Source organism: Myripristis murdjan, chromosome 7, assembly GCF_902150065.1.
Source record: "Myripristis murdjan chromosome 7, fMyrMur1.1, whole genome shotgun sequence".
Classification (NCBI taxonomy): Eukaryota; Metazoa; Chordata; class Actinopteri; order Holocentriformes; family Holocentridae; genus Myripristis; species Myripristis murdjan.
In genome coordinates this window covers 3,976,600-3,991,986 of record NC_043986.1, presented here as the reverse complement: position 1 = coordinate 3,991,986, position 15,387 = coordinate 3,976,600, and the positions used below count along the sequence as shown (strand labels likewise).

General features: G+C 43.7%; 2 protein-coding genes across 2 annotated transcripts in view; one reads left to right on the top strand and one right to left on the bottom strand.

Annotated features, from left to right (window-relative positions):
- Window positions 1-5,014, top strand: part of LOC115361831 (acetyl-coenzyme A synthetase, cytoplasmic-like) — a 47,046-nt gene extending 42,032 nt beyond the window's left edge. The window contains exons 16-19 of the mRNA XM_030055494.1: window positions 551-619; window positions 1,167-1,343; window positions 1,666-1,740; window positions 2,226-5,014. Coding sequence (XP_029911354.1) covers window positions 551-619; window positions 1,167-1,343; window positions 1,666-1,740; window positions 2,226-2,353 — 449 coding nt within the window. The 3' untranslated portion in view covers window positions 2,354-5,014. The remainder of the gene's footprint in view (window positions 1-550; window positions 620-1,166; window positions 1,344-1,665; window positions 1,741-2,225) is intronic.
- Window positions 5,015-5,357: 343 nt separating this feature from the next.
- LOC115362095 (mannose-specific lectin-like) overlaps window positions 5,358-15,387 on the bottom strand; it is a 35,665-nt gene continuing 25,635 nt past the window's right edge. Inside the window, exon 2 of the mRNA XM_030055882.1 lies at window positions 5,358-5,652. Within this exon, the coding sequence (XP_029911742.1) occupies window positions 5,422-5,652 (231 nt within the window). The 3' untranslated portion in view covers window positions 5,358-5,421. The remainder of the gene's footprint in view (window positions 5,653-15,387) is intronic.

Sequence of the window (15,387 nt, the reverse complement as noted above, 5' to 3'; positions counted from 1 at the left end):
TTTACTGTATTTCAAACTGAGAAAATAGCCGATGTAAATCTCGAGCAGTATTTGATGTATTCACATAATTATCAGAGCAAATTTGTATTTTGGATGTTGAAGGATCTCGATTATGTTAAGTGAAACTGGATGCCCTTGGTGGAAACTCAATCTTATTAATGTATTGACTTATTTGACCTATTTATTTACTTTTTTTTTTTTTTTAACCCCATTCTTGTCACTCGCTCTACTTGTGGTCCCTCATAATAGGATAAATAATTTATTTTAATTTTACTTTATTATTTTTTTCCCTTCTCCCTTCCTTTACTTTAAGGCTTTTTATTACGGGAATTTATTTGTTTGTTTTTTTTATGTTTCCCCTCATTTTTGTGTGAATGGTACTGCTAATATCATTGTAATATATAGATGATGTTTTATGTGTGTGTGTGTGTGTGTGTGTGTGTGTGTTTGGTTCTGAAACTGAAAATTTTGATTTTTTTTTTTTTTTTTTTTTTTTTTTTTTTTTTTGAGGCATAAAAAAATGATTTGTCTCTACTTGTTTATCGGTCAGGTTGCCGTAGAGACGAGGACGGCTACTATTGGATCACAGGGAGGATTGACGACATGCTGAACGTCTCAGGTAAGACCTCTGATTGGCCGACGTGCACAGTGACTCAGAAACGTGCCTTACATGGAGATTAACCGTGCTTTGGTGCATGTCGGTGTCTTGAGTGTGAGGTGGGATTGTGTGTCAGCTTGCAAAAGGGCGGTGCACGTGTTTGGCATTGAGCTCATAGTTAGTACTGCTGTTGGACTGGACTGCATTTCACTATTCTGTCCCCCCTCATGTTATATAAATAGGGAGGACAAAAAATCAGAAACACCTCTCAGTATAATGTAGTCCAGTAGCAGACCTCTGCAAACTACAACCTCAGTAATAAACACAGAATTAAATTGACACATTCTCCACAATGTCAACACAAACTGAACATTATAAACTTTATTAAAAGGGAGAATTTATGGCAGAGCTGCTCACCTGAACTGCATTAGACTGGACAGGTAGACCTGATAATGTGGGCAAGTGTGTGTGTGTGTGTCCACTGGACAAACTCCTCAGGGACAGAAACATCGACGTTGGTTTTTAGATGTTAAGCACCTCCTCTCTCCGCTCCCCCTTCCTCCTGCAGGACACTTGCTGAGCACGGCGGAGGTGGAGTCGGCTCTGGTGGAGCACGAGGCGGTGGCGGAGGCGGCCGTGGTGGGCAGACCTCACGCCGTCAAAGGAGAGAGCCTGTACTGCTTCGTAACGCTGACCGACGGAGTGACGTACAGCTGCTCGCTGGAGGCTGAGCTCAAAAAACAGGGTGGGTGGAGAGTCGAGCCTCGACCCCGACTGGTTTGTAAATTTGTTAGGATGGAAAAAATAAAAAGGACCAGCCCTCCATAAACAAAGAGTAAAGAAATTATTCGATGCTTAGCAGCTTTTTAAGGCAGGGTGACATGCTGTTATTACACACTCCTGCCACTGTGTGGAGAATGGGTTTGTCACTCTGTGTGTGTGTGTGTGTGTGTGTGTGTGTGTGTGTGTGTGTGTGTGTGTGTGTGTGTGTGGTGTGTGTGTGTGTGTGTGTGTGTGTGTGTGTGTGTGTGTGTGTGTGTGTGTGTGTGTGTGTGTGCTGTCAACAGTGAGGGAGAAGATCGGTGCCATCGCCACACCGGACTACATCCAGAATGCTCCGGGACTCCCCAAGACCAGATCTGGTACAGTTCATCCCAGCCGACTCAGACACACTGTGATGAGCAGTCTTTTCTTTACTTTACTTTACTTTACTTTCCAACGGCAACAACAAAAATCCTCATTAAGTGACGATTTTTAAATATTTTTGAAAAGGAAAAAAGGGAACTTTGTTCAGTGCATCTCTTTACCTTTATTTATTTTTATACCTTTTTCCTGTAAAAAGGTCTTTATTTCTTTGTACATTCTTTTTTTTTTCTTTTTTCTTTTTTTTTTAAGATGCATATTTATTTTAGAATTCAGTATTTGTTTTCATATCTTTAGACAAGAATCTTGGCTTTCCAACAACAAAAAATGTGTCCCATAAAGTAACTATTTTCTAAATATTTTTTAAATGACAAAAAGGTAATTACTGATTTTTTTCTGTGTTCTTACTCCCTTTCACTCTCATCCCCCTCCTTCATTTCCCTCCTTTTTCCTCTCTCCTTCCTGCCCCGCCCCTCCCCTCCAGGTAAGATCATGCGGCGGGTGCTGCGTAAGATCGCCCGTAACGACCGGGACCTGGGCGACGTCTCCACGCTGGCCGACTCCTCGGTCATCGAGCAGCTCTTCCAGAACCGCTGCTGCACCGCGGTGTGACGGCCACGCCTGCAGGGGGCGCCGTGCAGAGCCTTTTGAAGGAGGCCCAGGAAGACCGAGGCTGCACGCCAGCAGCCACACACACACACACACAATCAGGGAAAAGGATCAAGAGGAGAAATTCCACCATGAGTGACGGCTGTGAAGTCGAGGCGGTCTCGGTCTTGTCCAGTAAACAACCCTCAGCTCCTGACGGTGTGCTGCAGAGCCCTCTTACACTCTGATATAGAGTTAATGTAATAAAGATGTGATTATCAGGGCTGAGACTTCTGCATCCCAACTTTCACTAACCATGATCACCGTTTCACCAGCGAACACCTTCTCCAAGAGAGAGAGAGCTGGGAGAATAATCTAGAAGCAATCTGGTCTCTAAATTAATAGTATTTCTTGACAACAAATAATAATAAAAAAAAAAAAAATCTCAGGAATTAATTGCCATAGGTGGGGGCTGCCGGAGGTTGTTTCTGGGTAGGATCTAGCTGTGTGGAAAACAAAATCAATATAACAGGGTAACAGCTCACTTGGTTTTATTCCAGTGTTTTAACTTTGCACTTCCTGTGCAGCTGCTACGCCCTGCAGATTCACTCCAGTGTGTGTGTGTGTGTGTGTGTCATGTGATGGAGAGAGTTACACGCTGTGGCGTCACCACACTGATATATTGATAAATCTATGGATTAATCCACTGGAATAAGGCCACCGTGAAGTGATACCCGTCGTCTCCTGATACACAGTGCTGTTCTGTCCACTTAGACCTGAGAAAGCTCAACACTGCTAGTTTTAATTTCTATTGTTGTGTTTTTTTCTTTCTTTAAACAAATATGTAGATCTGGGTCGCTATGTTGTTTTTTTTTTTTTTTTTTTATGTTGATTCATTGTTTGACGTAGGATTGGTTTGGTCTGTCCGTCTACACTCCTGTCTGTTTTTAGTCGCCGAGACGAGATCCGGCTCTCCGTCGGTCTGGTGGAAATTCAAAGGGAGTTTGCTGTCGCTGTGCAGCTCCATTCAGCTCATCACTTTCCCTCCAAACCAACTTTTTGTAGCTCTGATGTTGAGGAACGGTGTCTGTCAGACTGTAAGGAAACTCCTAAAAAAAACTCTCAAGCAAAAGAAATCTGCACGTTGCTGTGTGGCCAGTGGATGGTCAAGTGATTTGAATGCAGACGCCTCATTTCACTGAATCCAATCCAATAATGTGTGAGCGCCATTTTGAAATTAGAGAAAAATCACCCTCAGTAGTTGGTGGACTCGACAGAAACTTGAAGGTTTGTGTTGCCCTGCCTCTGTTGTATCATATAACCTTTAGAATAATGTTAAAGATGATTAATTGTTGTGTATGTAAACGTTCAATATAACAAAATCTGATCTAAAAGGTTGTGGAGCAGTGGTTTAAAGGAATCCTCCAGCCTTTTGGCCAATATTGCCTTTTTCCGACGTACCCAGACTGAGACGAGATGTTTGGGAGCGTCTCAGGTTCATTTCCTGTGGGTGGCGTTTCATGCGTTTTTAAACTTAGCTCTGTCAAAGTGAAAAAATAAACCTTACAGCAGCTCTGAAGCTGTCTTCTGTACAAAGTGGATCATGTATATATGAAATACACATGTTGCAATTAAAATAAAAATTTTAAAAAAGTTGTTTCTGGAGAAGTTAAACGGTGGAACCGCTGAACATGTTTATTGTTCCGTCCATGGCAGTGATCCACACACGGCTGAAGGTTTCGATCCGGCGCACATTCACTACTCATGATGTGATGTGTTTTTCAAATCCACACGATACGCTGTGTGAATCAGACAGCTCTAGAGCTGCTGTAAGGTTTATTTTTCCACTTTGACGGAGCCAGGCTAATGACTCCTATAGACCACAAGTCTTTATGCTAAGCTAACATGAAATGCCACCCATAGGAAACGAACCAGTGGACGCACAGAGGTGAAAATGGTGTCCAACATCGTGTCTCAGTCTGGGGAAGTCAGGAAAAGGGGATTTTACCCCAAACATCAGAGTTTTCCCTTAAGTGATGTTCCTGTGGCTCCATAATCAAGTTATGCTGAGAGAGGGGCGAGTGTTTCTCGTTCTCTTTCCACAGGCAGGCGCTCAACACCAACGGCCTCCCAAACATTTTTCTGCCTGAGACGGCTTTCTGTCTTACAAGTTACAGCAACGTACAGAGAAACCTGAAACATGTGATTAAGGTAAAACAGTCATTTTCACCTCTGATGCAGGAGCTGATTCAGGGCCTGGAGTGTTTGTAATCTTAGTTTAGTTTCCTTTATAGACATCTGATTATGAGATTTGATTGATTGTAACTTCAGAGAGAGAAGGATGAACCCAAAAGCAGGACCTTGTATAGATTCTTCAGTATCGACCTGTCATTATTTTATTTTTTTAATGTGTTGCTGTGTGTGTCTCTACGTGCCAACCTAAGTAACAGTGGAAATGGGTGTACCAAGCTTGTAATCAAGTCAAATGTATTTAAATAATGCAGCTATTTGTTTGATTTGAAGAGCTTATTTTTCTGTCTGTATAATAAGTAACTTGGGTGAAAGAGATTTTTGCTGTTTTTTTTCTGTTTGTCTCAGTTTTATGTTTTTTTTTTTTTTTTTTTTGCTCCCCTTTGTATAAAAGTGTATGCAGTGACAGTAAATGAACATGACTACTGCCTGTACCGTCCCGTCTCACTGCCTCGTCCTTTGAGATCTGTCTATACATGTAGTTTGTGTTAAATGTCTTATTGTCAGAGACCTGCAGCGCCCTCGTGTGTTCTTAAAGGTTCAGTGCAGTGAACATGGCATTTCTCAGTCTCATTTCTTTCTCTCTCAATATAAACTAGAATCAGGATCAAGGCTCTGGTTTGCTTCTTCTGCTTAAGTTTTTAGGCTCAAGTCAAAAATAGTACCGTCCATGTCCAAAGCTGTGTTTGACTTGTTTGACAACAGGACCAACAAATAAAAAATACATTAGTAAGTCATCAAGTTTAATAGGACACACACATGATGAGCGATACAAAAGTGTGTTTTAAAGACAGGAGCACAAAACATTGTTGCTTGTACATCTCATGACCTCAGGCTGAACCTTAGGACGAGGTCCAAATGATTTGACCGTTTCTGGTCACAACCAGCTGACCTTCATCAGTTAAGGCCAGCCGCATCCTTGGATCCTGATTGCCGTGGGTATGACTGTCCCACACCGCTTTATCAGAGCTCGTGTAGATCACAAGGTTGCCATCCCCCTGCATGACGACTTGATTTCCTCCGGGGCCGTTGGTATTGGTTGCCCATTTGTAGATGATGAAGTTTCCGTCATCCTGTGGTTGGTGAATGAGGAGCTCGTTGAAAGACTTTAAAATTACTGCAGGTTCACAGAGTTGTAATGAAATAAAAAGAAAAAAAACATTCAAAAAAGGAGAAATGACAATATCTACTCAGACTTTTAACACTAAATAAGTACAGTAGGGGGCGGCACGGTGGTGCAGTGGTTAGCACTGTCGCCTCACAATAAGAAGGTCCTGGGTTCGATTGTGGAGGAGTTTGTGTGGAGTTTGCATGTTCTCCCCGTGTCTGCGTGGGTTTCCTCCGGGGACTCCGGTTTCCTCCCACCGTCCAAAGACATGCAGGTCAGGTGAATTGGAGAAGCTAAATTGCCCCTAGGTATGACTGTGTGTGTGAGTTTCAGTGTTTGTCTGTCTGCTCTGTGATGGACTGGCAACCTGTCCAGGGTGTTTCCTTGCCTTCGCCCTATGAGCGCTGGGATAGGCTCCAGCACCCCCCGCGACCCTAGTTTGTCAGGGTCAGTTTTCAAAAAAAGTTAACCCCGAAGGCAAATCATGTTAATTTTTGGCATACAACATTTTTGGGGGTTTTGGAGGGTGCTGAATTCAAATCTTCTGTATGCCAGGCTCAAAAATGTTCCGGAATGCCTCAAAATGGAGAAATCCAAAATGGCCGCCGCCGCCAGGTCGAAATCTAATTAATCACTTATCGTTTGGACTGTACAAGGTAAATACCTGAATTTAATGTGCTTTTACAGGTTTTCACATATGGGGAATTCAATGCCATGCTCAGATTTAAGATCAAGACCACAGAAAATGCTTGAAATCAATGTACATGGTTTAAATTGTTGTCTCGGATAATGAATAATTCATGAACAAAAGAGGACCATGAAACGGGTTGATGGTATTCTGAAGAATTTACTTGAAATATGTTTAAGAACAAGGTTGATTACAATATTTTAACTATTTATTTACTTATTTAACTGAATTTTAACTATTTATTTACTAATGTATATTTTATACATCCATGGTGTGGAGAGGTAGGCTAGATATGCACACATACACTACCAGTCAAAATTTGGACACACCTTCTCATTCAGTGTTTTTTCTATATTTTTACTACTCTCTACATTGTAGATATATACTGAAGACATCAAATATATCAAGCAAAATATATGGAATTATGTAGCAAAGAAAAAAAAAATGTTAAACAACTCTAAATATGTTTTATATTTTAGATTCCTCAAAGTAGTGACCCTTTGCTTTGTTGACAGCGCTGAAAACCCTTGGCCTTCTCTCAATCAGCTTCATGATGTAGTCACCTGAAATGGTTTTCACTTCAGCGGTGTGCCTTGTCATGGTTCATTTGTGGAATTTCTTGCCTTCTTAATGGGGTTGGGACCATCAGTTGTGTTGTGCAGAAGTCAGGTTGGTACACAGCTGACAGCCCTTTTTGACAGCTGTTAGAATTCATGTTAACTTGCAATTTCTGAGGCTGGTGACTCGGATGAACTTATCCTCAGCAGCAGAGGTGACTCTTGGTCTTCCTTTCCTGGGTCGGTCCTCATTTGAGCCAGTTTTGTCGTAACGCCTGATGTTTTTTTCGACTGCACTTGGAGACACATTCAAAGTTTTTGCAATTTTCCGGACTGACTGACCTTCAGTCCTTAAAGTAATGATGGACTGTCGTTTCTCTTTACTTAGCTGATTGGTTCTTGCCATAATATGAATTCTGGTCAACAACATGGATTTGATGTCTCCGCTAATAGCATAGTGGTACTGCCTAAAACGCAGGAGAACACCAATCAGTGATGGACCCAGAACTGGACCAGGGAGGAGATACTCGTTCAGACTGTGACCTTGGTATTTGAAGGAACAGTTAAAGACAAGGCGGTGTTTGCCATTATGCTCCACGAGATGATGGGGAATATACCAAGACTCACTGCCCTGACTTTCTTCCTGAGGAGTGAGGCGTTTGACATAGCCCTGCTGCAGTAACTTCTCTATTTCATGGTTATAAATAGTGGCCCGTTCCGGATTATGGAGTAACTGCCGTTCAGTACGACGGAGAGAGGCCATAACTGCTGACTTGGGAGCTTGTAGTACAGGGGCAGTTTTAATCCGAGGTAGTGGGGTGGTGTATCGGTTGATACCATCTACTGTGACACGTGTTGTCTTAGAGGTAAGCTGATCCAGAGCTTCAAGGTCCTGCTTGGATCGAGTAGTGGGTTTGCTGCTCTGAAAGGGAAGGACATCAACTTGCCACAGCTTTTCCACATTGTGGCGGAGATCGGACGGGACTGAGTGGCTCTCAAGAAACAGGGTTTGGACTACATTCACAGATTCCGTCTCAGCAGCAGTAGAGTCTTCAGGAGTCAGGGGAAGCATAGTTGGTCCCTGAAGAGCCCAGCCCAGGCGGGTGTGTACAGCAGCGGGGCCCTCACCAGGACCAAGACGCACCCTCTCAATGGGGCAGAGAAGATGGGGATGGTCCGACCCAATAAGCAGGACAGGCTGAATCCGGTTGAATGGCTGGATGGGTATGCCTTGCAGGTGTCTGAAGCAGTGGAAGATCTGAGCAGGGTAAGTCTGCTCAGCTAAGCCAAGATCAATGGATGTAAAGGCTTCCTTGATCAGGAATTTCTTAAGGGGGTTAGAAGCCGAAGAGATGTTGAAGGTCACTTTATTACCCTCAAGGATTTCAGTGCCTTGACGAACAGTTCTTAGAGCGAGGGACTCTGCCGCCCCATTTAACTTAAGGTAAGAAGCAGCAGTGGGCAATAGCATTGTCCGTTGGGAACCGTCATCAAGGATCGCGTAGGTCTCGAGCTCTTTTCCTTTGTAACTTAAGAGCACTTTCACAACCTTCAGGAGGACTTTGGAACTACAGCTGGAGTGGATGAGGTAAGATACTCCAGTGGGGGCCTTTCTCCTATTAGCTTCATGCAGAATGCCAAGGTGCTTCCCATTACATTTTGGACAGGGTTTCTTGAGGTTTCACTCCAGCGCTCGATGATCACGGGCACATCGCCAGCAGCGGTTATTGGTAAGAATCCAATTCCTGATATCGTCAGGGTTCAGATGGCGGAATTCAGGGCATACACTTAGGTGATGGTCTTTGGTACCACAATATGGACATGTGGGTTTTGGTTTGCTGCCTGTTGACTGAGAGGTGGAAGATCTCAAGTCCTGTGGAGCAGGAAGTGCCCGTGCACTGCTTGTGCCATGTAGTATTGTGGCCATGGGATAATTGGATTTGATAGGTGGTTTCCTCTCCCTCCCATACTGACTAGTTTGCGTTCGTCGGTTGTTACTGACTTGTGATGTTAACATCTGGCACTCTGCCTCAGTTTCCAACCAGGTAGCAAAGTCGACAAGGTTGTATGAGGTTCCAGGATGGGTGGAACGGACACAACGAGCATAGTTGGCAACTAACTCTGGAGGCAACTTAGCCAGGAGGTTCTGCACATGGGAAGCACAAGCTAACTCTGCTTGTCCTTCAACACTACCTAGAGACTGTAGCATGCCGACAAGTGCTCTAACTCTGCTGGCAAAATCACTGAAGCCTTTTGAGTCACCAGTTCTGAGGGAGGGGAGAGCTTGAATTGCACTTATTTCACTAAGTACCAACTGATGGGGCTGGCCATAACGTTGTTGAAGGGCAGCCAGTGCACGAGTGTAAGGATACGGGCTGTTAGCATAGGAGAGAGCAAGGCGGTGAGCAGAATCCAGCTTTAGGTGGTCAAGCAGTATGTGATATTTAAACTGTTCAGGTTCCTCTGGGGATAGAAGGTTATGGAGGGCCATCTTGAGCATAGTGAATTCCTGTAGGTCATCATGAACAAAATGAGGGAATGAAGGGCCTTCATGGCGGGACCTATACGCAGTAGTCTGGTAAGCTGGCCATGTGACCATTGACCCTAAAGGTTGCTGTAGCACATCAGGATGGAGGGGAGCAGCTGCCTGTGGGCGTGGAGGCTGCAGAAGGGCACCAACTGCAGCTGGTATGTGGTGAATCGAAGGAACAGCTCTATAAATATATAGTGGAAGGAAAGGACGGACCCCAGTGACAGCTTGCAAGGGTTGAGGAGGGAGAGCCCCAGTGGCAGGTTGAGTCTGTTGCGGAACCACCACAGTAGATTGAGACTGAGGGAAAGAAGGGACACCAACAGTAGCTGGTCTAATTTGAACTGGAGGATATGGGGCCCTCAGGTAAGGAAGCTGCCGGTTGGAGGGCTCCATCACCACAGTAGGCTGTGCTGCAGGTTGTGTCGAAGCAGGGGGTGCTACATAGGAGGTTAAGGAGGCATCAGGTGGGGGAAGGCTTGGTGCTGAAACTCCATATGAGGTAGGAGTAGGGACGGAGAGCCTCCCCGGTTGTGCTAAGGAGCTAACCTGTGCAGGGGGATCCTCCAATTGAGGCACCTTAAACATGGAGGGAGGCGCATGTGAAGAGGCATTACCAAATGAGGAAGTAGGAAGTGCAGCCTCAACTAATCCTAATGGTACATTGGCTTGGGATGTAGGAATGGAGGTGTGTGGTACTGCAGGATCCATCAGGTTAAGTGAAGGTGCTACATTGGAGGCAGCAAGATATTCTAGGTGGTGGGCAGAGGGGTTTAAACTCTGTATATCTAATGGTCCCCAGGTCTGAGTGCGAGTCTGAGGTTTGGAAGGCTCGATGAGAGAGTGGGACCCAGATGGTTGAGGTGGAGGCTCTGGTGTAGGCAACAAGGAGTTAGGTGGTGGAGGGAGAGATGTGCGGCTTGGAGCAGGAGGAGATTGAAGCCCATGGTGGGGATGTGTGGCTTGTAATTCGTGTTGCTTCAAGCAATGGAAAAGTTCCTCCACTAAAGACTGACCAACTTGACAAGAGCGGTCATGCTCATGAGTAGGATGGTTGTTGGGGGCTGGAGAAGCATGAGTAGAGGCCTCAGCTGAGGTAGTATAATTGGAGGGAGAGTCTGTGGCATTCTGCCGGTTGGTTAAAGCTTGCACAGAAGCTGTAAGCTGAATCATCATTTTGCGAAGCTCATCAACATCATTTTGTATGTTTACTAACTCCCTTTGAGGAGGTTGAGAGGTTGTTAGTTGGCTCTCCTTAGTCTGATAATGAGACGGAGCTGCTCCAGCTACTCCTTGGCCTTGTGGAGCTGCATGTGGTGGGCCAGGCAGGGATGTTGCATAACTATAACCAATATACTGTGTGCTATAGTCAGCTAAATGAGAGGAGGGTTGAGGTTGTCTATTTGATTTTCTTGGTGCTCCATCCATAGCATTTGTCAGATCCGGCTCGAAGGACCATATAAAATACTTGTACTGTAGGGCTGTATTGAAGGTAGGCTGATTTCCAGGACTTTAGCAAACACTATGGCTGTGTGGTCAGGCACAATGAGACACCCAAAGAATCCATTCCAACTGTGCTTTATTTACTTCTTTTCTTTAGTTTGGCAGATGCATCAGAGGAATGGAGGCTGACAACAATCAGTGCTGGTTTATCTAAACAGACAGAAACTATGTATAAGCATACATGAAACGATATGCAACACAAATATCAATATCCATTATCCGAATAAACAATACAAGGCATACCTCTATCATTATAATGCAACATAAACATTCCAGCTATTTAACTCACTTAAGCATGGATATTAACAAAGAAACTCACACGGTCACGCAGACAAACAATTGCTGCCAGTGCATTGCAGGGATCTGCTATTATCAGCTCCTCCTCTGTGCCTGCTCTTCACAACAAGCTACAAGGCAAATTGCAAAACGTGTCGGCGAGTAGTACAGTAAGGGACGTCATTATATGATCAACTTGATTTTTGATTTGTCAACTTGATATTTAGCAGAAGATGTCAGTGCTTATGCTGATGTGGACATATACCCCAGTGTTTCCCAACCGGGGGTACGCGTACCCCTAGGGGTACGCGAGCACATTGCAGGGGGTACGTGAAAACATAGGCGGAAATCCCGGGGGTGTCGGGGGGGACAAGACCCCTCCATCCATAAATTTTGAATAATATAGTAATATTCAATGAAAGTGCAATGCAAGCAGTGCTAATTATAAATGTAAAATAGTGTGTTTTTAAGTGTTTAAATGTTATGACCTCCCCCATGCCTCACAGTGGTTTGGTCCGCATCCTGCTCCCGGCAGAGCGGCAGCTCGGTAACTTTCAGTCCGTCAGCCTGAGAGGCAGCAGCCTGATGAGAACTAGCAAGAAAACCTCCTCAAGTGAAAGCCAGTGAGTCATTTATCACGCCACCTGTTCACCAAGCACAAGGCTGTAATATGAAAAGCGATATTTTCCCCTGCTTGGTCCAAACCCTGCCTCTTTCAGCTCACTGTTTAAGCTAACAGCTAATGATTGTTTCTGTTAACATTCGCGTATTAAATGCTCTCAATTGTGTACTCTTATTTTGAAACCGGAAATGCCGGTTATGAATGTCTCTGTAATTAGCGTTTAAATAAATGACACCTGTGCTGCTGAGGTCTGCAGACCCGGAGACTGCAGATTCAGGCCCGCAGTTTTGGGACCCGCAGTTCTAGGCCCCTCGCAGCGACACCTACTGGACTGGACCCGCAGTACAGAACCCGCAGTTCTAGGCCCCTCGCAGCGCCACCTACTGGACTAGACGACTGTAAAACTGCACCACGGTCCCTGCAGTTCTAGGCCCTTCGTTTTTCCGCTATAGCGCCACCTATTTCATCGGAGACAAGTAATGACAGACGATCGGAGTGCAAGGATTCAACGTGGAGTCAAGTTATGGAATGGCCTTAGTGATGATTTAAAATTGTGTAGCTCTCTGTTGAGGTTCAAAAAAATATTGAAAAGTAGAATAATAAAGCATTACAATGTAAACTGACTGCAATGTGAAATTAACCCTTGTATAGCAGCATCTACCCTTTCATAAAATTATGATTTTTTAAAATCAATTTTTCCAGGGTTTTTCGTTCCATTCTATTTATTAAAATGTTTTAAATTATTTTAAATCATTACTTAATCAAATATTAACCCTTTACATGCCTGTTTGTATCATATACTACTAATTAAAATTTGTGGAAAAAAACATATACTGAAACTTTGTCAACATACTAACAGGTAATGAGATTATTTTACTATTATTATCCCAGTGTGACATGGGTTGCCCATCACCCACAATATTAACTTTGGTGCATTATTTATTTATTTATTTATATATATATTTTTTTTTGCGAGAAATGAAGTGGCGACTGTGAAACAAACTCTGTGGTCTGTTCGCTGCTTTCAGAGCTGGTGTGAGGAGAAGAAAGAGACTGTTGATTTTCACCCGATCTCAGCGTCTGTGTTGCTTGGCAACCATTCTGCCCACTTTCTTGCTGGATTGCACGCTATTGTTTGGTGGAAGAGTAAATACTTCTCAATTTAAGCAATAAGCCCCGAGAAGCAGTGGGTTACAGTGATTTCACAACGGCTGAGGAGCATTTTGCCGTTGTAAAATCACTGTAACCCACTGCTTCAAGGGACTTATTGCTTTTATAAAACGGTTACCCTCCATATAGCCCATAAAATAATCACACAAGAAAAAAAAAATCAATAATTTATTGGTAATAATGCCACAATAAAATTGAGAACTATTCATTCTTCCACCAAGCAAGATAGAGTGGACAGAACGGTTGCCAAGCAACACAGACGCTAAGATAGCTTGAAAAAGCTGCATATATACCAGCAGTTAAATTATCAACAACAAACGTCAAATTGATTTTGCCAGGCCTAGGCCTACAACATAATGTTTATCTGGTGCGTGTGCATATCTCCGAGACGGCTCTGATTCCAATGAACAAGCCAATAATGACATCCATATCCTTATTTATGCTGTTTAATTGGCATTGTAGTAAACTGTCAAGCAACTCCGTACAGCTGTATAGCAACTGCAGAGAAAAATGTCTGGCTACGCCCATGAAAAAAAGCCGTTAGAATCACAAGATCCCTGGCCTGTTTCCCCGGCTTGTCCATGCGCGTGCATGCAAGACAGTGCATGCACGCATATGTGCGTGCACGCACGGCTTTGCATGAGTGTGCCTGTACACATAAGAGCAATGAAAAAAAGTCAGGGGAATCACACAGGCTCCTGTTCCTGCTCCTGTTGTGCATATGCGTGCATGCGAAAACATATTGAGGTGTAACAAACCTTTAATCAATTGTTAGTATGTAGCATTTTGGTATGATAAACGTTAAACCAGTGCAGTATTGGGGTACAATAAACATTTAAACTGTTAGAATTGAAGGTGTAATAAACCTTCAAAGCTTCTCCTTTACTGATCCCCGAGGGAAATTCTTGCAGTTTTGCATTCATCCAGCAGGTGGCGCTGTCGCGGAAAAACGAGAGGCCTAGAACTGCGGGTCCTGAACTGCGGGTCCAGTACAGTAGGTGGCGCTCTCCTTTACTGATCCCCGAGGGAAACTCTTGCAGTTTTGCAGTCATCCAATAGGTGGCGCTGTCGCGGAAAAACGAAGGGCCTAGAACTGCGGGTCCTGTACTGCGGGTCCAGTCCAGTAGGTGTCGCTGTGAGGGGCCTAGAACTGCGGGTCCCAAAACTGCGGGCCTGAATCTGCAGTCTCCGGGTCTGCAGACATATACTATTGGTGCTGCTGCGCCAGGTGGTGATTTGAGTTACACGAGAAGTAGTGTGAATGTCTCCTCTTTCTCCCGGTTTTTATTCCTCCATCGCTCTTTATTTTATCTAAAATGACGACGACTGCTACACACGCAGAACGCTGTGCAGTGAGGGAGAGAGAGGACAGAGCACAGGAGGAGCAAATACTGAGCTTTTTAATCTTTCAAAAAGTCTGTCAGGATATTAATCTCCGAAATAGTTCATATTTTACTGATATTTTGAGTTTGTCTCTAGATAGATATCTATTTTTTGCATTTTAAACTGCATTATTTTGTGGCATAGTTTCATGTCATTTTCTTATTTGATCTAAAAGGGACAGTGTACTGCTCAAACATATACTGTATGTCACTATTTGATGCCATATGTTGCTTTGTTTTTTTGTTGACACTACAATAAATTTTTTTTTTTTAAGAATAGTTTGATGTAGTTGGATTATTCAAGGTATTTCCTATAGTTTTAGAGCTTATTTTGAGTTTCTAGTTCTTGTAAAGCTACTTTGATGGACTGAAGTGGAAATAGAACAGCGAGTAAAGAAATTAGGATTATTGCTTTTAATAGCATTATTTAAAACCTATGAGCATGCTGAGGGCTCAGCACTTAATGGCAAATTTCAAAGGAGCATAAGAGAGTTCAGAGAGAGATGTACAATCGTGCCAGACAGCAATTACTCTCTGAGATTTTGCTGTTTACCCCCCCGCCCCCCGTAGCCACGTATGAGTGAGGGGGTACTTGTGGTCTGACAAAAAGGCTCAGGGGGTACACAAGACAAAAAAGGTTGGGAAACACTGCTCTAGACTACTTTTCTTATTCTGCAGGCTTTCTATTTCTTCCTCTAGTTCTTGAATAACTGTACGATTTATTTCTCTTTGTAAGTCTATTCCTGTATTGTCTAGCTCCAACCAGTACAGTGCCGGCTTTACCTGTGTTGTCGCTCTAGACAAAATGACTCCCTTGCGCCCTTCCACACAAAATTGATTCTGGGCTTGGCCCACTGTTTTGCTTAGTCCTGCTGAATAATTTCTGTTGGTTTGAGAATTTTCTTGGTTTTCTGCATTATCATTAATATTATCATTTCTCATCCAAGGGTCTACTTGATTTCTAGAGTTGTT